Genomic DNA, 25,435 nt, shown 5'->3' with positions numbered 1-25,435 from the left:
GGCATCCAGTGGCCTTGTGAGATTAGCAGAGGGAGCCACCCATCTCCTGGCAGCAGCTCTGGGGGCTTAGAGCAAGGGGAGCTCCGGAGCTTGAAGGTGCACACCCCCACACCCCGCTCGTGCCTGTGGACTCGAGGAAGGTGGGCATCGGGTCACTCTAGCTCTGTGTTCCCTTACCTCAGCCTGGCGCCTGGCACACAGTGGCTCCCAGCAGATGCTGGGTTAGTGGGTAGGGGGGAAGAGTGTGGGGTGGACAGCCTTGCCTGCTGGACGGCAGGGCAGTTGGAGCTGAAGGTGGCCTGAGGGGGTGGGTGGGGGAACCATCAGGGAGGTGAGGCCAGGGCTGGGCAGTGAGGCCAGGCAGTATTTGGAGAGGAAGGGAAGGAAGGAGCAATTATTCTCCGGGAGAGTTTGAATCCTGTTCTGCTCTTGCTGGCTGTGTGACTTTGGGTCAGTCCCTTCATCTGCCTGCGTCTCAGTGTCCACTTCTGTAAATTGGGAAGGGTAAGTTACATAGTAAGCACTCCACAGAGTGTGCTTTTATGAAGGTTTTTGTGGAGGCTCCTCTAGGCCTGTGTGTGCTTGCCAGCGCATACACACACACGTGCACACACACACGTGCACACACACACGTGCACATGCACACACACGTGCACACACACACACGTGCACACACACACACGTGCACACACACACGTGCACACGCACACACGTGCACATGCACACACATGCGCACACACGTGCACACACATACATGCGTGCACGCACACATCACATACATACGCAGGTGCACACACATACACACATGTACGCACACATACACACATATATACACACATATGCACATGCACACATATACACAATGCATGCACACATTCATGCACACATACACACACAGCCACAAGTGCACACATAGACACACTCACACACACATATACACACACGCATGCACACACACACACTCACCTGCTGCCTCTGTGTCCCCCAGCCCTTCTGGGCCTGCACAATAGTGCTTGTGTCTGTCATGAGGCACACCTGCCATCTGTGTGTGTGCACGCATGTACACATGCATGACTATGGATTTGATATGGGGAACTAGGGGTGCTGATGTTACTGGGCTGCGCTTCCCCCCATTCTCCAGGCCTGGCCTGGGGGGTTTGGGGAGATGCTGGGAGGACAGGGACAGGGATTGGGAGCTGAGCCCTGAAGAGTTAACATTTGGAGTCCCCTCCTGGAATCTTGAGGTGGGACACAAGAGGGAGAGGAGGAGGACTGGTCCTCTTCCCAACAGTGAGGAATTGGGAGTCACAGCTGTATACATCTCTGGCTGCTAGAAATGTCAGTATGGGGATGTTGCAGAGTGAGAGAGAGCAAGAGGCTCAGTTGGGGATTAACTTGGCTACGAAGGTGCCTATCTTGCCCGTTCCCTACCACTTTCTTTCACCCACCCTGTCATGATAGGTTCATTCATCTTCCAGGGAGCAGCAGGACCTAATGTTCCCATGCCAGGCGCTCTGTGGGAGGTGCTAGGGTGCTAACATGGCCCCCACCCTGGGCATGCACAGGGGCTGCGGTGTTCATGGAGAAACTGACTTAGGAGGAGAGAGGGGACTGAGCATGCCCGTCAGCTAGCTGGGATCCATGGAGGAACCTCTGCACAGTGCAACAGATCTGAGTTCAGAGCCCAGCTCTGCCACTTACCAGCTATGTGACTTTGGGCCAAGTTATTACCTCTCAGAGCCTCTGTTTCCTTATCTGTGAAATGGAACTATTGATACAGTTTTAGTCATCTATTGCCGCTTAACAAATTATTCCAAAACTTAGCAGCTTAAAACAACAAACATTTAATGCTCTCCCGGTTTCTGTGGCTCAGGAATCTCTGTGCTGTTTAGCTAGGTGCCTCTGGCTTCATGTCTGTCATGAGGTTGCAGTTACATTGTTGGCTGTGGCTGCATCAAAAGGCTTGCCATACTTACTCATGTGGCTATGGGCAGTCCTTGGTCCCTTGCCAAATGGGCTTCTCCATGGAGTGGCCCTACACCATGGTGGCTGGCTTCCCCCTGAGGGAGCAATTTAGGAGAGGCAAGAGAGTAACCAAGATGGGAGCCACAGTCTTTTTATAACCCAGTCTTGGGTGTGACATTCCATTACTTCCTCTGTATTCTTTTTTTTTTTTTTTTTTTTTTGAGATGGGAGTCTCACTCTTGTCACCCAGGCTAGAGTGCAGTGGTGTGATCTCAGCTCACTACAACCTTCTCAGCTCACTACAACCTCCACCTCCTGGGTTCAAGCAATTCTCCTGCCTCAGCCTCCCGAGTAGCTGGGATTACAGGTGCCTGCCACCATACCTGGCTAATTTTTTTGTATTTTTAGAAGAGACAGGGTTTCACCATGTTGGCCAGGCTGGACTCGAACTCCTGACCTCAGGTGATCCACCCGCTTCGGCCTCCCATAGTGTTGGGATTATAGGCCTGAGCCGCGGCACTTCCTCTGTATTCTATTCATTTGAAGTTACATGTTAGGCCCAACCCACGCTTAAGGGGAAGGGGTCACACAAGGGCCTGAAGGACAAGAGGTGGATTCAGGGATTGTTGGGGCCATTGTAGGGGCTGTTCCCATAGATACCTGCCTTGCAGGGATTGGAGGGTGTGATCAGGTTGTGTATGAAGGGCAAACGCTGCGGCGTTTGATACACAGGAAAGAATCAACCCTCATGGCCTTCCTTATCTGATTCTTTTCTACTGCTGGCAAGTGAGGAGCTATTGAAGGTTCTTGAGCAGGCAGGCTGTAGTCAGGCATGCTAGGCAGGGAAGGGAGCTGCTCCCTTTATTCCATTCTTTTTCTAATTTCTCCACTGGACACCAGAAAGGGCAAGGCACAAAATGGGTGCTGCCTGAACTCCTGCCAATTCATCAGTAGATAGAAGAATCAAACACTAGCAATTCATTCAGCAACTTTTATTGAGGACCTGCTGTGTGCTGTGAACTAGGCTATGGGGAAACAGCAGTAAAAAAGACAATGGGGCTGGGTGCCGTGGCTTATGCCTGTAATCCCAGCATTTTGGGAGGCCTTGGTGGGCAGATCATGAGGTCAGGAGTTTGAGACCAGCCTGACTAACATGATAAAACCCCATCTCTACTAAAGATAGAAAAATTAGCCAGGCGTGGTGGCTTGTGCCTGTAATCCCAGCTACTCAGGAGGCTGAGGCAGGAGAATCTCTTGAGCCTGGGAGGCGGAGGTTGCAGTGAGCCCAGATTAGGCCACGGCACTCCAGCCTAGGTGACAGAGCCAGACTCGGTCTCAAAAAAAAAGAAAGTGGTCTCTGCCCTGGGGAGGCTCACAGTCCATCAGGGGGATAGACAGGCACAAATAACCCTGCAGCCTTTCCCAGTGCAGTGCTACTCTGCAGAACACAGAAGCTGATGGGAGTGACTTCTTAACTCTCCTGAGGATGGCATAGAACCAAAACCATTCTGGATGCAGAAGAGACAAGTCAGTGCATTGCATACAAGTGCCTTGGGGTATCTGGGCTTAATCTTGTGTAAGAACCAGGGTTGGGAAAGGCTGCTTGGTGATGGGTGCTCCGTTAGGGGGCTTATGGGGTCCTCAGAGGTCCATAGTAAGGCCCCTAACCTAGTCTTGAAAAAATCTACGTCTGAAGGATGCGTGAGAAAGGCAGATATATAGGTGGGAAGGAGGAAGGAAAGGTTCCCAGCACAGAAGTGGGCTTGGGCCAAGCCTGGAAATCAGAGGCAGGTGTGGGAGGTAGAGGCCCCTTTAGGGAACCCAAAGAAGTTTAATTCTGCCCAGTTTTATAATCATCTCTGTCCCCCAAGTTCCATCCCCACCTGTCCATTTCCCACCAGGAGTCAGGCATCCCCAGCTTTCCAACCATTCTCCTAAATCCTTTCCCCCAGAGCCCTGTTCAGTTAATGCAGATAAGCGAGTCCAAATCAGAACCACCCTGGCAATCTGAGATTAGGACGTTTGGGGTAAAATAAGACTGAAGTTCCTGGTCTCCCACTGGGCTGAAATGATCAAGTGTTAAAGTTTGCAAAATTCTTTCACATCTGTAAATTTACCCGGGCATCACTACAGCCTAGAGAGGTGGGCAGGGCAGCTATGATGAGCTTCATTTTACAGAGAAATAAATCAAGGTCCAGAGAGGTGAAGCAACTTGTCCAAAGTCACACAGCAAGTCTGTGGCCTGGTCAGGGTTTGAACCCAGGGCCTCTTGCCTCCAATGCTCATTCTCTGTGCCTCGCTCCACCACCCAGAAAGTGAGATGAGACTGTCTCTTGGATGAAGATGATGATGCCAGCACTGGTATTCAGGACCATGGGTTCAAAACAAGATGATCTTGGATGCAGTGGGCTTCAGCTGGGCCTTGAAAGATGGGTGGGGTTTGGAGAGGCGCAGGTGAGGCAGAGGGAATGGTTTGAGCAAAGGTGTGGGGGTAGAAAGCAGAGTGATATAAATAGGAATAATAATAATAGCAACTGCTTACTGAATTTTACGTACATCATCTATTTGAATCCTCACAAGAATCCCATGAAGGCCTGCCATGACCCCATTTTACAGATGAGGAAAGTGAGGCTCCCAGAGGTCTTACGGTTAGTGACAGAGCTGCCTCATTTGGAGGCAGCCAGCCCTGGGTTCAGATCTGGGTTCATCACTCAATGTGTAAACCTAACTTCAGAGGATCTGTGCCAGAATGGCGTTGGGGGCATAAATCAAGACACTGCCCTTGAAGCCATGAGAGGCTGGGCACTGGCATCAGTATCAGTGCCTCTGCTCTTGGCTGGGGTGGTGAGCTCCCCCCATCTCTCCTTGTCAGCCCAGCTGAGACCAGCCTAGGGCATCTGGGGCTCTGCCAGTGGTTCTGGGGCAGAGCTTGGTGGGGGCCATCGGGAGTTCACTCCGGAGGCTATGTGTGTCCAGGCGTCTGCCCCGGGACCCCGCTGAGAGGCAGGAATGTGGTCCGCCAGCTGAGGGTCACCCAGAGGGCTGGCCAGGCTTGTGTCTGGCAGCTCATAAATGCCCAGGAGGAATGGGGCTGTCGGGGGAGTTTCCACCATGTCAGCAGCAGCCTCGCCTAAGGAGGGTGCCCCCACTGGGGCTCCCAAGAAGCCTGTAAACCTGTCACTTGAGGGCCCTCCCTGGGAGCTCTGCTGAGAGCCAGGTGGCACAACTGGGGCTCCATCCAATTGTGTGTGTCCCTGGTGGAGCAGCTGTGCAGCCCACACATCCCCTATTTTGAGGCCCTTTGCTGCAGCTGCTCCCCCTGGGCCCAGCCCCTCCTGCACACAACCTTCCCCGAAGTGCCTGCCATCTTGGACTCATGGGGAAAAGGAGCTCTAGTACCAGAGGCTGAGTAGGGTAAAGGACCCCAGACGTGGCCTTGGAAGACCAGGGTTCAAGTCCCAGTTCTGCCACCTAACTGCTGTGTGACCACAAGTGAGTTGCTTAACCATTCTGAATCCAACTCCTTCATTCGTAGAATAGGAACCTTAAAGAGTCATAGGCCCGGTGCTGGGAGGGATCCTGTTGGATAGTGTAGGGAGGAAGCCCCACCCCCTGCTGCCCCCTCTGGACCCTTGGCATCAGAGCTATGTCCAAAGTTCATTCTCATTTTGCTTTCCGCTCGCCACCCCACTCCCTGCCCCCAATATTTTAATGCCAGCCGGGATGGAGGAGGGGGTAGCAGGAGCAGGAGCAGCCACAGTGGGGGAGGAGGGGGTCGCCCTGATGAAGGCTTCACGTTGGACACTCGTAGTCCATGAGAACAGCGCCCCCTAGAGGAGTGCTGGGGAGAGCGCATCGTGGCCCCTGCCCTGGTTCAGAAGAGTGGCAAGGCCTGAGTTAGGGCTGTAGCCGTAGGGTGAACAAGAGAGGACAGAACTCAGGTGTGCTTATTCCTGAGGCAGGATTGGTAGATTGGGTGAGGGGTGCTCAGGGGCTCCCCTGGAGCCAGGAGCAGGGCGGGGCAGGTCAGGAGTGCAGCTGGGGCCTGCCACATGACAGGAGCCCGCAGTTCATGGCAGGAAAACCAGAGAGGGTTTTCAAGTGGTCTCCCCAGAGGTGGCTTGGTGGGCGATGATCACACAGCGAGCTGAGTACAGAGAGAAGGGGCTGAGGATAGCTGCTCAGGGCGGGCCTGGCCTCCATGGCTGCCCCGACGACCTGTTCACACTGTTGGCAGAAGACAGGCATGGTAGTCAGTGGGTGGGGCTTTGCAGCTACCGAAGTGCTCTCTCTCCATAGCTGGAGCAGGGAACCCCTGTTCTGTTTCATAGCTGTGGAAGGAACTTAAGGGTTAGGGTGACAGGCCCAACCAAGCACTGGGGGTCTTCTGGTAGATGGCCACATCCAAGGCACTGTGCAGGGTGAGCTGATGGTGGTGCCATGGTGGTGAGAAAGTGCAGCCTCTCTTCTTTCCATCTGAATGAAGATGTGACTTGTTAGTTGTATTATAGATTTTACTTTTTAATTTAATTTAATTTTTTGTTTGAGACAGGGTGTTGCTCTCTTGCCCAGGATAGAGTGCAATGGTGCTACCATGGCTCACTGCAACCTTCCGGGCTCAAGTGATCCTCCCGCCTTAGCCACCTGAGCAGCTGGGATTGCAGGTGTGCACCACGACGTCTGGCTAAGTTTTGTAGGTTTTTTTTTTTGTAGAGAAGGGGTTTTGCCATGTTCCCAGGCTGGTCTCGAACTCCTGGGCTTATGTGATCAGCCTGCCTTGGCCTCCCAAAGTGCTGGGATTACAGACCTGAGCCACCACACCCAGCCAGCTGTAGCTTTTAAATTGAGGTATCATATGTATATAGTAAAACTTGTCCTTTTCAAGTGTGTAGTTTTGTGAGTTTTGACAATGTACAAGTTGTGCAACCACTACCCCAATCTCAAGATATGGAACATTATTTCTTTCTTTTCTTTCTTTTTTAGAGACGAATCATGCTCTGTCACCCAGTGGTGCTATCATAGCTCACTGCAATCTCAAATTCCTGGGCTCAAGCCATCTTCACCCTTCAGCCTCCCAAGTAGCTGGGATTACAGGTGTGAGACACCATGCCTGGCTAATTTTTTATTTTTATTTGTACAATGAGATGGGGTCTCACAGTGTTGTCCAGGCTAAGATATGGAACACTTCTATCGCCATAAAAACTTCCTTCCTGCTTCTTTGTAGTCAAATCTCTCCCCTGCTCTCCTTCTGTGATACCTACTGATCTCTGTGTCTCTCTAGTTTTGTCTTTTCCAGAATATCTTACAGATGGAATCGTACAGCATACAGCCCTTTGCATCTGGCTTCTTTTACGTAGCATATTTTTGAGAGCCATTTGTGTGTCTGTGTGTATCAGTGGTTATGTTCCTTTTTATTGCAGAGTAGTGATTGCATGGAGCTGCCACATTTTTAACTGTTCACCAGCTGAAGGACGTTTGAGTTTTTTCTAGTTCAGGGTTATCATGAATAAAGCTGCTGTACATTTGTGTGCAGGTCATGTTTTCATTTCTTGTGGGGAAATGCCCAGAAGCGTGAGTGCTGGGACATATGTTAGGAGTTTTTCGCTTCATGAGAAACTGCCAAACCATTCTCAACATTGGCTTTCCAGGTTGCGTTGCATCGCAGCAGGAATGCAGGAGGGCTGAGGACATGGTTTACACTTCTGTGTTTTGGTGGCATACATATAAATACATGTGTCAATGTATTGCCCTGTATGTATGCTACATGAGATGCTTTTGGGTGGTACATGAAAGAACCTTTTTTTCTTTTCTTTCTTTTTTGAGACTGAGTCTTGCTCTGTTGCCCAGGCTGGAGTGCAGTGGTGCCATGTCGGCTCACTGCAACTGTCCGCCTCCTGGGTTTAAGCAATTCTTGTGCCTCAGCCTCCCAAGTGGCTGGGATTACAGGTATGTGCCACCCTTCCCAGATAATTTTTGTATTTTTAGTAGAGACAGGGTTTCACCATGTTGGCCAGGCTGGTCTCGAACTCATGACCTCAAGTGATCCGCTTGCCTTGGCCTCCCAAAGTGCTGGGATTATAGGTGTGAGCCACTGCACCCAGCCTGAAGGAATCTTTGTTTTTTTTTTTTTTTTTTTTCATAGTTTATAGGTTATGAGTATTTTTTAATTTGCATTTTAAAAATTTATCCAGCACACCAAATCCATGAATTCTTGGCTATTAATGCCTTTTAATTTTTTTGAGACACAGTCACACTCTGACCCAGGCTGGAATGTGGTAGCATGATCATAGCTCACTGCAGCCTTCAACCCCTGGGCTCAAGGATCCTCCTGCCTCAGCCTCCTGAGTAGCTGGGACTAGTGGGACTCAACATAGGCACACACCACTACATTCAGCTAATTTTTAAATTTTTTGTAGAGATGAAGTCTTGCTTTTGTTGCCCAAGCTGGTCTCCAACTCCTAGGTCTGAAGTGATCCTCCTGCCTTGACCTCCCCAAATGCTGGGATTACAGGTGTGAGCCACTGTGTCTGGCCTCTTGATGCTTAGTGGCCAGTAACAAAGATTCTGCAGTCAGATTGCTGGGTTTGGCTTCTAGGTCCGTTTCTTACTGGTTCTGTGACCCTGGGCAAGCCACTTAATCTCCCTGAGGCACATATTTGTCATCTGTAAATTGGTTGATAATAAGTTTAATAGTTATAAGTTTGCCATAAGGGTGAAACCAGTAAGTGTGTGTAAAACTAGTTCAGAGTTTGGCAAATGGCTGCCACTATTATTTGATGCATATGACCCGTGTGTGATAGGCGTGTGTTTTGTATGTATTGTTCTGCACATCCATGTGTACATGACTGCGTGTGTGTGTCACAGTACATGTGTAAGTGTGTGGTTCCTGGTCTCAGGAATACAGGAGAGGATGAATGGCCTAGGGTTGGGATTACTTTTGCGTGCTCACAGGTGTATGTGTGTGCCCATGAATGTGTTTTTGGAGCCCACATGCCTGGGTGCACATGGTACCCCTGGCCCAGAGTCCTCCTGGCCCCACCTCCTCTGTCTGTTCTGCTGCCAGCCAGGATGCTGGGCCTGTGCTGCGCCAGCCCCACCCTCAACTCCTTACCCAACACTGGGATTGGCAGGGGTCCTCTCTGGAAGGGAGCCTTGGGGAATGTCTTCCAGGGGCTGGGTCTCTGGCCCCTTGTGTCTCCACTATATTTGCCCAGAGTCAGTGTTTTCTGCGCCTTTACCCAGGGCCCCAGGACCTCGAGTAGGATGGGTGGGAAGGAGGGGAAGCATTTTGAAGGGATTGGTGGCCCTACAGTTGCTCCATGGATTCAGAGTGGAGGCTGGGGAGGGGGAGCCCCAGAGGAAAGGCTCTCAGCAGCAGCTGGGCTCAGCAGGGTTTTAAAAACTGCTTCAGGGAGGTGAAACTGACATACACTAAACTGCACATGTTTAAAGTGTCCAATTTGATGAGTTTTGACATAGTGTACCCCTATGAAATCATTACCACATCAAGATAAGGAACACATAGACCATTGAAAACCACCCATTAAAAAAAAAAAAGATAAGGAACACAGCCACACTGCCAAATGTTGCCTTGTGCTCCTTGGTAATCCTGCCTGTCTCCCCCGACTATCGCAGGCGTCCACTTATCTGCTTTTGTTTTTTTGTTTTGTTTCGTTTTTGTGTGTGTGTGTGTGTGTGTGTGTTTTGAGACAGTCTTGCTCTGTTTCCCAGTCTGGAATGCAGTGGAACGATCTTGGCTCACTGCAACCTCCACCTTCTGGGTTCAAGTGATTCTCCTGCCTCAGCCTCCCGAATAGCTTGAACTACAGGTGCCTGCACCATGCCCGGCTAATTTTTATATTTTTAGTAGAGATGGGGTTTCACCATATTGCCCAGGCTGGTCTCGAACTCTTGACCTCAGGTAATCTGCCCCATTTGGCCTCCCAAAGTGCTGAGATTACAGGTGTGAGCCATCGTGCCCGGGCCACTTATCTGCTTTTGATCACTACAGCTTCATTTGCACTTTCTAGAATTTGATAAAAAATGGAAGGAGAGGAAGGGTTTTGAAGGGAATGGAAGCCCTGCAGTTGCTCCATGAATCGTGTATTGCTTTGTTTTTAACAGGCTAATTTCACTCACATCATTATTTTGAAATTCACCTATGTTGTTATTCATATTGGTAGTTCATTGGTCTTTACTGCTGAGTAGTATTCTATTGTGCAGATGCACCACGATGTGTTAGCTACCCACACAGCAGGGGTGATTTTTCTCTTATGCTTCCATTTCTACCTCTGGATGCGAACCTCAGTAATGTGTGATGTTGCCTTTCACCAGCACATATTTTATGAAACAAAAGTCAAGCTGTGTCTGAGGCTGGCCGGAGCCCAGTGGGCATCTTTTCCAGGCAAGGCACCTGTAGCCAGTGCCACTCTCTGCCCTTCTTCCCAGCGTCCCCTTCCCTGAAATGGCCTCCCCTCCTCTGCACTATCCAGAGGCCATTCAGCTTCTTCCAGGCAGCCTTTCCAGACTATCTGGGTCTCTTCTGAGCATTTCCAGCCTTCATAGCCTGACGGCTTCCAAAGCCCTCGCACTGTTCAGCCGTTCCCGTCTTGTCTCCTTGGTGAGGACAAGGTGAACTCCTCCTCGTACCACCCCTTCCTAGTGAGCCTGGCAGGCAGGAAGCTGCTCTAGAGAGGCCCGGTGGCTCATGCACAGGATGTCCGGCTGGCCTGGGGCTTTGGAGACTGTTGTCTGGGGCCTCTGGAGAAGAGGGGGATTGGAAATGCAAAGTGGTACAGAGGGATGCAGACCAAAGCCAACACAGCCCGGACGGAGGACTGGGCCTCTCCCTCTCCCTTCCCTCCCTGTCTTCCATCTCCTTCCTGGAAGCCGCTCCTCCTCCTCTAGGGAGTGGAAGGGTCTGGACAGGCCCAATGCCGAGCTCTTTGCATCATTAAATTCCTGCCTTGGAGGACCAAAATTTGAAACATCCCAGAAGGCCTCTGTCATGTTTTGTGGCTTTCTACGGCTCCACCCACTTCTCCTCCATTCTTCATTGTTCTCTTTCCCCACGATGACAGGATGGGCGGGCTCCACCTCCTGAAGGACAGGGCGTGGATCTTGGGGGCCCCACCAGAGTCCCCAGCCCCTGAGGCTGTGTATTAATTAACGCTGCCTGTGCTGCTGAGACTTGTCTTGGAGCCACAGAGTAGAGGCCACCCATTGTGCTAGAGAGGGAAGTGTTGTCTTCCCCAAGGTCACAGAGCCAGTTAGTGACAGCCCCGAGGACAGGATCCATGTATGTTTCATGTCTGTGTCTCCAGTACTCAGGACAGAGCTTGGTATTCAGCAGATATGTCATAAATATTTATTGAATAAAATAAATAAACAAACCAAGGATGGTGGAGTGCCAGTGAGTGGTAGTGGAGGGCAGTAGTAAAGGCGATGTGCTACCATGGTAGGTGGTGAAAGGCAGAGGGTGTTAAATACTAGTGGGGAGAGGAGGTGGGAGAGGGTGGGGGTGGAAGGTGATGGGGAAGGCTGAGGGGAGAAGTGGTGGGTAGTGAACCAGTAGAGCATGGTGGCAGACAGTGGAGTGGGAGATGGTGAGAGATGGTGGCAGAAGGATGGTGGCAAGGGGTGGCAACAGTGGTGGAAGAACTGGGCTCCGGGTGACTTCTGGTCATGCCCAGCCTCTGCCCTTACCTAGGGGACTCTGGTCTGGCTCGTGGACCCGTCAAGTTCTCTGACACTGTGGCCTGTTCCTTTGCAGACTCCATCGGGGGCCCCTTCCCCGTCACTTCTCACCGATGCCACCACAAGCAGAAGCACTGCCCAGCGGTGCTGCCTGGTGGGGGGCTCCCAGCCACGCCGCTGCTCTTCCACCCGCACACCAAGGGCTCCCAGATCCTCATGGACCTCAGCCACAAGGCTGTCAAGAGGCAGGCCAGCTTCTGCAACGCCATCACCTTCAGCAACCGCCCGGTCCTCATCTACGAGCAAGTCAGGCTGAAGGTGGGCCTGCCCCCTGCCCCCGCCCCCGCCCCGTGCTTCCTGCTTCCCTCACGGCGTTCCCTGGGCCTCTGGACTCTGCCTGCTGCCACCCCCACCACCACACCCTGCCCCCGCCTTTTCTCTCTGGTGACCCTCTTCCCTCTTCCTTATGCCTTTCTCAACCTCCCTGTGTGACAAGGAAGGAACCGGGAGGGCGGTGGCCGCGGGAACCCCTTGCTGTCTTCCTAGCAGGGAGGGCTCCTGGGAGGGAATCGTGCTGGAATGGTGGGCAGGCTGCTGTGGGATGCTCCAGGGAGTCCACCTGAGGGGGGCTACCCTTGGTCCGATTGACCAAGTGGAAGAGGGTGGGCTGAGGCCACCCCCTGCCACCCAGATCACCAAGAAGCAGTGCTGCTGGAGCGGGGCCCTGCGTCTGGGCTTCACCAGCAAGGACCCGTCCCGCATCCACCCTGACTCGCTGCCCAAGTACGCCTGCCCCGACCTGGTGTCCCAGAGTGGCTTCTGGGCCAAGGCGCTGCCTGAGGAGTTTGCCAATGAGGGCAACATCATCGCATTCTGGGTGGACAAGAAGGGTCGTGTCTTCCACCGCATCAACGACTCGGCTGTCATGCTGTTCTTCAGCGGGGTCCGCACGGCTGACCCACTCTGGGCCCTGGTGGACGTCTACGGCCTCACGCGGGGCGTCCAGCTGCTTGGTGAGTGCCTGCCCCTCTGGCCCCTTGGTGCAGGGGACACCCCTCAACCTCTGGGCACTGCAGCCTGGCACTGTTCAATCCCATCAGGCGTAGGGACCCCTCTCTGGTGCCAAGGGGAACAGGGGCAGCCCTGGGAGCCTTGGCATGAACTGCAGAGAGCTCCTTTCCTCCAGGCCCATTGCTTTTCAGTGGAACCTGGGTGTGATTTCTGCTATCTGCAGCCTCTCAGGTGGTGCCTTGGGCAGAGTGCAACCTTCACAATCATAAATGGCGACCTCAAAGACCACCACCCCCAGAAGTAATTAAATTAACCATCACAACCACAGTTCATAGAACACTTACTATGTGCAAGGCACTTCATTCTTGCCTGTTCTCATAGCAACCCTGGGAGGGAGACCCCATTATTGGGCAGAAACTCAAGTCCAGGGAGGTTGCATCATGGTCCCAGGAGCCATGGCCCTTGAAGGGTAGAGCCAGCCCTGAGTCTCCAGCTCTAAAGCCAGCTGTCAGCCCCTGGGCTCTGCAGCCTTCCAGAAGACTGGGTTCCAAGCCTACCCTAGTGCCTTTTGCAGGGATGTTGGATAAAAGGGTAGGATCCAGGGGCAGAAGGCACTGGGGGAGCTAAGACTCTTGGCTGCTCCCTGGCCCCCAGCGTAAGTTAGGCTGTTTCAGGAGAGTGAGAGAGCAAGGAGGAGGAGCCTCGGGAAGCAGCCTGGCATGCTCAGGGGCCAGGCTTCCCTGCAATGGCACAAGTACCAGGGCTGGAAGAGGACAGGACAATCTCTGACTTCCTAGGGTCACACGGCAAGTTGGTGGTTAAGGTAGGACTAGAACTCAGGTCACCTGACTCCCAGACCAGGATCCTTCCCACCTGGCTCTTCTTGTGCACAGGCACTCAAGTGCACGTGCGCACATGCAGACTCTGGGTACAAATCAGGCCATCAGCAAACTGGCTTTGCTTCCAGGCAGAGGCTGTACAAGCCTCGGCTTCCTCATCTGTGAAATGGGTTGGTGGGAAGATTGAGTTCCATCAAGGAGGCTGTGAGTAAAGTGCCCAGCACAGTCTCGGGTACCAAGTATATGCTCAAGCAACACTCTTTCCTTCTGCCATCTCTACCCACCGCTCCCTGCAGAGAAAGAGGCCATGAAGGTGGTTGAAAAACGTTTTTTTCCTTTCTGACTTCAGAGCCTAGCAACAGTGAAGCTCTTCTTTTCCACAACACCTTTATTTGAGCAAAAAGTCAGTGATAGTAAAAACAAAGAAATGAGTCAGAAGCCTGTTTGTTGAGCTCCAAACATCAGGAAGCGGTTTTTATTAGCTAGTAGTTTGGGAACTTTCTGTTTTTCACCTCAACAAAAGTGTTTCTGCATTCACAATGACATGTTCAGAGCCTGGAACTGGGCAGATCTGGGTCTCAGCAACTGAAGAAGGGAGCCCAGGTGCTTTGCATTTTCTCTGTGAAAGGGGTGTGCCTACAGCGGGGGCAGAAAGGGCAGTGTTCATGCCCCTGAGCTACAGAGACCGGCAGATCCTAGCCTCGCGCTGTACTAGGTGTGGGGCCTCAGTTTCTTCATCTGTAATGTGGGGCTAAATGCTTTCTTGGGATTCTTTGAGGAGCAGCTGATGCACAGTAAGGGGTCAGTGACTGTCATTCGTCCCCACCCATCCTGGGGAGGGCAGTTCCTCACTCAGGGCTCGAGTGAATGCCTTGGTGCTGCTCTGGTATCCTCAGGGCCCCATACTTGAAGGCACTGGAGTCCCAGCGCTTGAGTTTGAGCTCTAACCTGACCACTTCTGCCTGAGCCTCAGGCTTCCCACCTGTGTAATGGTTGTGAAGGCTCTGACTTAGCCCAGGGCTCAGCCACATGGTGGAAGGCAAAGTCTCTGCTCCTGAGAAAGCCACAGTCTTGTTGAGGGTGGGCAGGTGATGGTAGTGGGGTGACATTCTTGCTTTTCCCTAAGCAAAATGTGCCCTTCCTCACCGTCCCCACTGTGGCTTCAAGGCCAGCCCCAAAGCCCCCTCCTCCCTGAAGCCTTTCTGGGCGGAATTCTCCTCTCCGTCTTCGTGTGCCACCAAGTGGTGCTGCCGCTTCTCTCAGTACTGAGCATCGGCAGACCCTCGGTCTGTCCACATGTCCACTTCCCTGCAAGATGGGGAAGAATCCACCTCTGACTCGGTCGGGCTGCTCTCCAGGGCGGAGGCTTCTGCCTGACCTGCAGAGGATGTGGAGGAATATTTGCAGGGTGGGTCGGGGAGAGGAGTAGGGGGGGAGAATGAGAGGGCGGATGCCTTGTTAGATGAAGAAAACGGCAGGTGGGTGGGGGCCAAGGGCGACCCAGCCCTGCCCACAGATAGCCCAGGCTCACTGGGAAGTTAGAGAGATGAAGCAAACACTCCAGACGATGCAGGCACTCAGGGCACAACCCAAGAGAAGCCAGTAAATCGCTAACTGCTGTGGTCATGGGATGCCTTCCATCTGCCGAGATGGTTTCTATCCAGTTATCTCATTTAACCCCTCTGAAGCAGGCCCCACAGGGAGTGGTTTTTATCCCCGTTTGGCAGGGAGATAACTGAGGCCCACTCAAGACCTGGCTTGCCCATGTAGGGATGTGGCAGAACCCTGACTTGAACTGGGCGTTCTGATGCCAAAAGCAACACCTTTCCCATTACCCTCCAGCTGGTTTAAACATAAAAGGAGGCAGGAAGTCAGAGGAGGCTGAGGTCAGTGGGGGAGGATGGAGGCCAGGAGGGCTTCTTGGAAGAGAAGACTTGGGCTGGGCCTGCAAGTTCCAGGAGGGTCCTGGCACATGGGAATGAAGAGGAACATACCAGACGGCATGGGGCTTCCCACCGTCAGGGGCTAAGGAGGGCTTGGAGAATAATGTGAAGGGCCCACCCTGGGCCAGAGCCCAGGTGGCCTGACCTGGTTCAGCCCCATCCCCCTGTGACTATAAATGGGCTTGCACGCAGTGTTTTCAGTTGCATTTGGAGTTCCTGACAGGCTCCTCTCTGCACACCCGATAAGGTTAAGGACCCAGCTGATTCCATCCCAGCCGTAAATCACCATAATCCCTGGGTATTTTCAAACACTGATTATGGCCCCTAAATTCAATTGGCAGATAAAGATATCCCTTCATTTTATTCCTCCTGAATTTTTTTTTTTTTTTTTTTTTTTTTTTTTTTTTTTTGGTAAAGATAGAGAGGGAGACACAGAGATTCATCCGGAGATCTCCTGAGGTGGGCGTGATCTCTCCACCTTCGTTTAGTGCCTGTCTTCTGAGATACTCCCCTCTACCCCAGGTAGCCTGAGGGTCAGCTTCCTTCCCTGCCTCCTCTTTCCTCTCCGTCCCACTTCCCACCTCTCCCTCTCTCCATCGCTTGCCCCTTTACTGCACCTGTATCTTTCTGGGCTTTTCTCTCTCCCTCGACCTAGATTCTCTCACCCTTTTTGCTTTCCCTGGTCTTGGTGTCCTTCTCCCCACTGCTGTCTCTCCTCTGAAGAAAGTCGCTGTCTGTCTTGGTGGCTCTGAAGCTGGGCCAATCTTTCCTGGGGTGATTGTCCCCCAAACCAATGTCTGATCTTCAGGGATTTTCTGCCAGGCCTGCCCCTGTCCCCTTTGTCTGAAGCCTGTGGTCAAAGCCCTCCCAACCTTACCTGCTCTGTGTTCGTTCCTTAGACCAGAGGCTTCCCAGGGTAGCTGGCACATGGTAGGTAAGCAGGTCAGGCCATGGGTGGATGGGTTGTGTCCCCGGACAGAGTGGAGGCAGGGGCTGGTGTCTCTTCCCAATGGACGGTCCTCCCTGCCCTGACCAGAATCCAAGCCCACAGTGGTGCCCATGCCACAGCCCCAGCAGGCCCTCCTCCCTGTTATGGTGCCCATGCCACAGCCCCAGCAGGCCCTCCTCCCTGTTATGCTGGAGTTCCGCAGATCATCTTTCTTTGGGGCGCCCTGGCTCAAGCCCAGGTGGGTATCGTCAAGAATAACAGCTTCCTTTCTCCAGGGAGAAGGGACCTGCCAGCAACTAAATAAACACAGATTGTATTGGGTGATTAATACATGGAGAAAGAAGCTCCTATCCCAGTGTCTCAAGATCTCCTTGCTCCTCTCAGAAATGTCGATTCAGGAAGAGCATCTGTGAGTCCCGTCAGGAGGCTGGTGGGCCAAGAGCCCACTTATGAGGGAGCTCCAGAGCATCCCTCGGTGCCCACCACAGCCTAGGTACTATGTGGGGGCAGGTGGGAGACAGAAGAATCGAAAACCCAGCCCCTCTCCTGGAATAATGTTTTCCCTGGGGGACACATCATGTAACTGATGCAAGGTGGTCCAAGTTCAATTCTGCAATCAAGTGTGAGCTGAAGAGTAAAACTGTGTGTATATGTGGGAGGGGAGTGCAGCTGGAGAGCAATCGAGGAGGACTTCCTGTAGAAGACAAGTTTTAAGTCAGGAACTAAGTGAGGTGAAAAAAATGGCTTGGTTGAGGAACAATTTAGGTCAGACGGAGGGGTGTCCACAGGCACAGAGATGGGGAATTGGCGGTCAGTAGGGGAGCAGATCCAGGAGGGGAAGGAATGAGGTGGAGAGGTAGTGGGTGACTTGTGGAGGTGAGGGGTGTGCACAGGTGTGGGTATGTGTATGCATCACAAGGGAGAGAGCCATGAGAGCTGAAAGCTTCCAGCAGCTTTTGTGCTGTCAAGTTGTTCAGTAAGACGGACTGGCTGCTTGACAGTGGAGAAGTACGAGACCTGGAGATGGGGAGGGGCCTGCCCAAACTCTCCCAGCTGCTCATCAGCCCCACCAGGCCTGGAACCCAGATCTCTCAGGCTGATCTGGGAGTAAGGTCAGAGGGAGAAGGCTATCAACACCTCTAAATGGTGGGGCTGGGTCCGGGAGGGTTCTAGGAGGGGATGGGGTGGGAGCTCCTGAGGGCTTATGCATTCTATTCCATCCCTTGCCATGCACAGGTTCCCAGGTCTTGGTAAAAGACCCACGCCTGCCTACTGAGGAGAGAGCTGTGTGGAGACTCTTAGGGTGGGCTTCCAAGGTCCACGTGCTGCTGGGTGGGTTCTCCAGGCCCCCGGGAGATAGGGGCTTGGGTCAGGTCCTCTATCCAGGGCGTGCCTCAGCTTGGAGGCGCTGAGTATGATTGATCCCCAGCTGAGAACCACACTGCCATCTGGGCCTTCCGCTTCCCAGCTAAACCAATGTTTACCCTCAGCTGCGGCTGCCAGGGGCCAAGAGGCAAATATTAGTTTAAGGAGCCGGAGCCAGCTCTTGGGCTGGGGGAAACGGCTGAGGCTGCCGATCATGATTTTTTCCTCTTTGATGATTTTCACTTCTTTTTGATTAAGAAAAATCCTGCTCTTCCTTCTGCTTCAGAGGCTCTTCTGGCACTTCCTTTCTGCTTACCCCAAATTCTGCCAGCTATATCACTGCCCCACACCAAACCCTCCCCTCCACCAGGAAGCTTTCCCAGACCTCCCACATTCAAAATGACCCTTCCTCCTCCTGACCATCGGCACATGGAGACCTAAGTGGTATAAGCAGCTCTGAGTCATGTATTGTCCTGCTCTTTAAAGATACAGCATATATCCTCTTTGTATATAAAGGAAGGTATTATTGTGCCCATTTTGTAGATAAGGAACAGAGGCTCAGAGAGGTCTGATAACCTGCCCAAGGTCACACAGCTGGCAGTTGGTGGAGCTGGGATTTGAACCCAGGAGCTTGGGCTACATTACCTTCCAGCTTCTCTAGATGTGAGTCCATCTGATCTCCCTATTAAGTCTGGATGCCCGACAAGAGTGGGGACAGTGGCTCTCCTGTGCCTTCCAGAGTCGAGCTTACGAGAGTTCAAGGCATCACGGATCAGCTGCGCATGTTGGGCACAGATAGGCCACCAGGGCCCCGGCAGTTCTGGTACACAGAAGGGGGCAGTGCCCAGGATGCCAGATTCAGTTGGGAAGGTGGGTCTGCCTGCCTTGTAGTTTCCTGGATGCTCCCAAGGGCTTTGTCTGGTTCAGTTGTTCCTGTGCACTCTAGTTTTCTACCACAATGAATATATATAAAGTTGAACCACATGTAATCGCCAGTATTGGACTGTTTTTAACTTACAAAATAGGCAATCTCATGTTTGCCCCTAGCATCTCTTGGGCTCAAGAGATTGTACAGGGGGCCTTGGAGAGAGTGGGGGGCTCAGGGTGGGGGTGTATGTGGAGGGAGGAGCTGGGGCCTTGCAGTATTGGGAACAATGCCTTTATTTCAGATGCAGGAGACCGACTGAATCAAGGCTTGACTTGGCCACTCACTACCTCTGGGCAGTTCTCAGCTTCTCTGTGCTTCAGCCTCCTCATCTATTTTTTGGACATAATTATACACGCCCCACTTACCTCACAGATGTGGAAAGGCATTTACACAAATGAGAAGGGCTTTTGTCTTTAGGTTAAAAAGGAATACCTAATTTAAAAACACCACCCTCCCCCGCCAAAAAAAAGCCAACCCCTCAAACCAGCTCTCCAATTAGAAGAGGGAGCCTTGAACCCAGGTCCCTGTATCAGGCTGAAAGGAAAACCATGCAATCGAAATTGCTCCTTGGAACAAGATCTGTGGTTCTCCAGCTGGGTTCCTCGGAACACTGGGGTTCCACAGAGGTGTCTTGGAGGCTGCAGAGAAGGCCAGAGAGAGGGGGAGGGGACAGTGCTCTGCCCACCTCCCAGACTTTGGCTAGAGCTTTGGGTTCTTTTAGACAAAAGGATTCCACTGCTTTTTAAAAAAGTTTGAGATCCACTAGACCAAATGATTCTATAAATCCATGAGATCCCATGGCTTGAAGATTCTCTGAATCTTAAAGTCTGTGACTGTGAGATTCTAGGATGTTTTGCCCTTCCCTCTGTGAGCCCAGAAAACATGTTTGTTTCTCCTAAATTTCCTATGGTTGGGTTTAAAGGGAGAAGGTGGAGGTGGGTGCTGAGATGGGTGGAGAACCCCCTTGCCTGTCCAAGCCAGGCACCCGCCCTCCCCGGCTCCCTCCCATGCCCCGTGCCAGATGCGGACCAGCAGGAGGATGTTTGTGGAGACAGTAAAGGGCTGGCAGCACCTCCCAAACAGGGGCCAGCAGAGACCCGCCAGCAAGCCGGGCGACTGCAGGCTGACCCTTGGTTACAGATTAGCCAGTGCTCCGGATGTGAGAACGTCAACAAATGGGACTCTCAGGCTGACGGCAAGCTCTGCCTCAAAGGAGGCCCTGGCCTGCCCTGAGGTCCTCCACGCCCAGGTCCTACCTTGGTTACCCTGCACTGCTGGCAGCGTATGGCAGGGCCGGGTGGCTTTCTGGGCAACAGCTGGCCCTGGGGCCCTCCTCAGTCTGTCCCCTCTCCCTCCCCCTCCTGCTCTTCACTAGGTGTTTGCTAACAGTTTTCTCACCTGTCAACCCAAACCCTCCTGTGCTTCAGCCCAAGTCAAGTCAACTCCTGTGTCTTCCAGAATACCTTCCCTAGCGCACTCTGAAACAGGAAGGGGACTTCAGCCTTAGCTGGGGATCTTGATCCTAAAGGGGATATTTATTGTAAAGGAGAGAAGACTCAGAGGGAGCCCCAAGGAGGGTATGTGGGACACAGATGGATTCCCACCAGGAGAGGTTTTCTAAGTCATAGTTATTCCAAGGTGGAGGGAGCCTTGGGAGATGGTAAACTTCCTGACCCTAGGGCCATTCTAGCTTCTAGCCAGGCTGAGAGATGGGCAGGGATTAATGGATTTCCTAGTACCTTAGTTCCTCTAAGGTTCTGTCTAATCCTAGATGCCAAGACTCTGGTAATTAAATTGTATTCAAATATTTTCCTGTCTTCGGGGCAGGCATGGTAGCTCACGCCTGTAATCTCAGCACTTTGGGAGGCCGAGACCAGCAGTTCACTTGAGCTGAGGAGTTTGAAACCAGCCTGGGAAACCTAGTGAAACCCTGTCTCTAACAAAAAATACAAAAATTAGCCAGGCGTGGTGGTGTGCACCTGTAGTCCCAGCCACTTGGGAGGCAGAGGCACAAGAATTGCTTGAACCCGGGAGGCAGAGGATGCAGACAGTCTAGATCTTGCCACTGCACTCTAGCCTGGGGAACAGAGCAAGACCTGTATCAAAAAAAAAAAAAAAAAAAAAAAAAAAAAAAAATTCCTGCCCTTAAACCTTGCCCTTTCCACTTACTCCTGGCTCTTCCCTCTCCCAGACTCCCTGCCCAGGGCTGGGCACACAGTAGGTCGGTGAGTGGGGCCCCCAGCACCACCTAGAGGAGAGGAAACACATGGCCGGGACCTCCCTGCCCTGGCAGTGCCTGCTTATTTCTGCTCTGGCTCAGGGTGTCGGTAGAGCCACTGCCGGCCACCAGAACAGGCAAGAGCTGAAGACTGACAGGTTCTTTCCTGAATGATGGGACATGCAAGGGGAGTCAGCTTAGCAGCTTCTCCTCGTGGCCTTGTGCCGTCTCTGTTCCCATCATAAACACCTCCAAAGTAGGGGGGCACGTGTCCCGGCACCGATTATGTAACTTGTTGCTTCCGAATGTGGGGCCACCCCACTGCTTGGGGTGACAGGTTGCCCATCTGGTTTTTCTAAGCCTTATCCATCAAGTGGTGCAGCCCTGGGCTGAGGTTGGTTCCATGGTGTTCTCCCATGGCTTTGGGGCCCCAAACACTGCCCTGACCTCTAACTTGGTATCGGCTCACTCAACTGTGACCTTTGCCGTCCCTTCTGCGGAGGGTGCTCTGACCAGCTCCTGAGTCTCGAGTTTCATCTATTTCAGGGCCTCGACACAGCTGGGCTCACTGATGGGATGGTTATTTTGGAGCTGCTGGCTGCCTGCAGCTGCTCCTGACCCTGAGGGGTGGAGAGGGAGAGAAGACAGACTTGGGCTGGGCACTGGCCCTAGGGATTCATTCCGTTTTTAGCTGTTTCCCAGCAGCTTTTGTCCCTCCCCTCCCAACTCTAGCAAGATTTCAATCAAGGCTAAAGGGATCCTCTTCCTACCCCCTTCTTCTCATTGTACATCCTCCACTGTTTCTCCTTCCTTTCTTTATCCTCTCACCTCTACATTTTAGCTGCTGCTTCTTGGTCTTTGGTGATTTCATTCAGTGAATATTTCCTGGGTACCCATCATGACTGATGTGAAGTCCTGCATTAAGGTTCAAAAAGCCCCTGGTCTGAGGACAGGTGTACCTGACTTTTAGTTGAGACTGTGCTCAAGCCAAGCAAATACTAATATCTGAAGTTATCGGGTAGCTTCTCGGTGCTGGGGATGGTCCCACTTTACCTCTGAGCTTTCCAACAACAACTCAAGGCAGGTATTATTACCCCTATTCTCTAGGTGAGCAATTTGAAGCTGGGAGGAAGGTTGCTTACCCAAAAACCATCAGTCAAGTGCTGGGTCAGACATTTAAACCTAGGCCTGATCCAGACCTGGATCACCCAAAGCCCATGCACTTTCTTCTGAATCATGTGGCATTTCACATGCCAATAACAATGGCTTATATTAACCTAATGACTGTGCCAGGTGTCCTATTTAGGTGCCCTGTGTACCTTACTCCTTTTCATCCTCACAGCGTCTCTTCTAAGGGGAGTATTAGATACAGATTTTATATAAATCAGTAGATGCTGATTTCACTGCTGAAGAGGCCCCAAGAAGTTCAGCTATTTGTAGCCTTGTCTTACAGGAAATGGCAGGGCCAGGATTTAAACCTGGACTGATGACTTCAAATTCATTGCACTTAACTGTGCTCTTGTCCTGCCTACTAGTATATGTATGTTGGTTACTGAAAAAAACCTAATGTACTTTTAGGTTGCATTATTAGAAGTATAGCATACATACCAAGGGAGGTGATGGCCACACTGTGCCTTGAGCTGGTTGGTGCACATCTAGAGTACTGAGTCTGGTTCTGTTCATTGTCTAAGAGGTGGGAAGGTGTGTGGGAAGTCTGAGTATTCCCTGAGAATTGTCTTCAGTACTGGGCTGATAGGCAGCTCAGGAGGTAGTGGGTTAAATACAGGGAGGTAGATTTTGGTTTAAGAGAAGGAAATACTCTTTAAAGACAGATTAACTCCACAGTGGAACAGGTTGCCTGGGAGTTAGTGAGCACCTGGTAGTGTGCATGTTTAAGTAGAAGGGGACGCCTGAAGGGGCGGAGAGACCAGGATAGCTTGCATCCAGTCCCATTAAGAGCTTTGTTCTGAGGGTCTGCCCAGCCCCAGGAGCTCTGGACGGATTGTCCTAAGGTGGTGGTGTGGGCCCTGTGACAGCTGTGTTCCTGGAGCTCTGGCTGGACATATCTGAGTGACTTGATTCCTCTTCTCCCTGCTGTTACTGCCCCTTCCCCTCTCTGTCTCCCACCCTCTGTAGTTCCCAAGGGCCAGTGCCTGGAATCCCAGAGGGGTGTGGGAGCAGGGGCTGTTCCCCAGGGTTCAGGTCAGCCCACTGCTTTCCCCAGCTCTGCACCATTTGTCTCCCACCTCCCCCCTGCACAGGCCTTCCTCGCCTCTGCCTCTCCCATTGTCTTTCCCACCTCCCCCTGCACAGGCCCTCCTCGCCTCTGCCTCTCCCATTGTCTTTCCCACCTCCCCCTGCACAGGCCCTCCTGGCCTCTGCCTTTGCCTCTCTGCAGCCCCCCAGCCTCTCTGCACCATCACTGTCAGAGTCAATTCCCTGGAATAATCACATTTTCCGGCCGGCTCCCTCCTCCTCGCCAACATGATTCCAGGAAACCCCAATCAGCCAGGCCCCAGGAGGCTTCTCCAGAGCTTTGGGAGGCTTGGGGGGAAGGGCCCACACCCAGAGCTTTCTGGGGGCCAGACAACACAGTTTCTGGAAAGGGCAGGGAAAGGGTGAAAGAAAAGAGGGAGGTTTAGTGACCATGTCTACATTCAGTTGGAGCTGAATTTTGGCCTCTGCTGTCCCTACCAGAGCAATCCCCCAAGGTTTGCTGTCATACCCGAGAACCCCAGCCATCCTTAACCCAGTTCCTGAGGAGACAGCGCAGATTCTCCCTTGGAGAGGTTCAGAGAGAAGGCCTGAAGGAAGGGATCGGTCCATGGTGCAGCTTACAGTGGCACCAGGCAAATTTGGAGAGATTGACTCACACAGAAGGGCTTCAATAAACAAGGAGAGTCTGGAAGTGAAGAATGCGGCATTGGGAGTTGGACAGACCTTTTTTTCAATCCTGGATCTGCCACATGGTGGCTGTCATAACGCTGCTGAGCTTTATCTGTAAAACAGGAACACTTCCACGGGCTGCTGTAAGAATGAATTGCAGGGGTAATTCATGGAACATGGTGATTACTTTTATTGCAAGTTACAGGACTCCATAAAGTAGAACATAACACAGCCATTAGAAGAATATGGTGTTGGAAACAGTTATGGGCATGGAGAGGTGTTCAGGTGCTGGGGATAAGACAGAAGGAGCCCAGGAGTTAAATTTTTGAAAATTTTGAAAAAAACTCCAAGGGTTCTTAATCTGGAGTCCTTGCCCATGGATGGCTTCATGTAGTTCATGAATGCTGAGAAATTATCTACAGAAGTTTGTGAGAATGTGCATTTTTCTGGGGAAATGGGTCATCACATTTTCAATGTCATCACATTTTCAAAGTGATGTAGTACATATAAAAGGTAAAAAACAAGTGATGTTTATATAGCATGACACAATTTTTGCACTAAAAAAGTAACCAGCTGGGTGTGGTGGCTCACACTTCTAATTGTAGCACTTTGGGAGACTGAGGCAGGAGGATCGCTTGAGCCTAGGAGGTGGAGATCAGCCGGGCAACATGGCGAAGTCCCATCTCTACCTAAAAAATACAAAATTAGCTGGGCGCGGTGGTGCATCCCAGCTACTTGGGAGGCTGAGGTGAGAGGATGGCTTGAGCCTGGGAGGCAGAGGTCGCTGTGAGCTGAGATATCTCCACTGCACTCCAGCCTGGGCCACAGAGCAAGACCCCATCTCAAAAAACAAAAACAAAAACAAAAAAACGCCAAATAAACATACAAAAAAACCCCCCAAAATACAGCCTTTAAAAAGGCTGAAAGGTCATGCATACAAATATTAAAGATGTTTTTCTTTGTGTGGTGGGCTTACAGGGGATTATTTTTTCTTTTTGCTGAACTGAATTTTCTACAAAATACCGTTTTGTATTTTGTATAACTTGTATGATTTTAAAAAGAACGATGAGTTTGATTCCCTATTAAGCCACTTTCAAAAGGATATCTTGGATAGATCTACTTCTCTCAGCCTGTGTCCTGACATGGCAATGGTAGCCTCAAAAGGTAATTGTTAAGGTTAGATGAGACAATGTACGCAAAGAGGGTGTCTGTGTGTGTCTGCTGGCGGGTGGTTGTTCCCTGGCTTCCCAGGATGTTAGGCCTTCATCAGTGCACTTTCCACGATGGTTACTGTTTGTCAAGAGCGTGCTCGGCGCTGTTCTAGGTGCTAGGGATAAGACCGAAGGAGCCCAGGAGTTAAATTTTTGAAAATTTAAATTATAAGGAGTACACGTTTACTGTAGAAAATGAGGAAGTACATATTTGCATATAGCAAGCACCTGTGAGCATTTGGAAGCACCCACATGGTTTAAGTTTCGGCTTCCCCCCACCTATTCCTGTTTAAACAGATGTCCTGCAAGAGCAGTTTCTTTCTTTCTTTCTTTTTTTAAATTACTATACTTTAAGTTCTAGGGTACATGTGCATAACGTGCAGGTTTGTTACATATGTATACTTGTGCCATGTTGGTGTGCCGC

The 25,435-nt window shown here is 51.7% G+C and overlaps 1 protein-coding gene across 1 annotated transcript in view; it reads left to right on the top strand.

The window, feature by feature from the left end:
• The window catches only part of NEURL1 (neuralized E3 ubiquitin protein ligase 1), a 37,553-nt gene that overhangs the window by 3,925 nt on the left and 8,193 nt on the right, over positions 1-25,435 (top strand). The window contains exons 2-3 of the mRNA XM_010356212.2: positions 11,738-11,979; positions 12,353-12,674. Of these exons, the coding sequence (XP_010354514.1) occupies positions 11,738-11,979; positions 12,353-12,674 (564 nt within the window). The remainder of the gene's footprint in view (positions 1-11,737; positions 11,980-12,352; positions 12,675-25,435) is intronic.

Source organism: Rhinopithecus roxellana, chromosome 11, assembly GCF_007565055.1.
Source record: "Rhinopithecus roxellana isolate Shanxi Qingling chromosome 11, ASM756505v1, whole genome shotgun sequence".
NCBI lineage: Eukaryota > Metazoa > Chordata > Mammalia > Primates > Cercopithecidae > Rhinopithecus > Rhinopithecus roxellana.
This window is presented reverse-complemented; position numbering and strand designations above follow the sequence as displayed.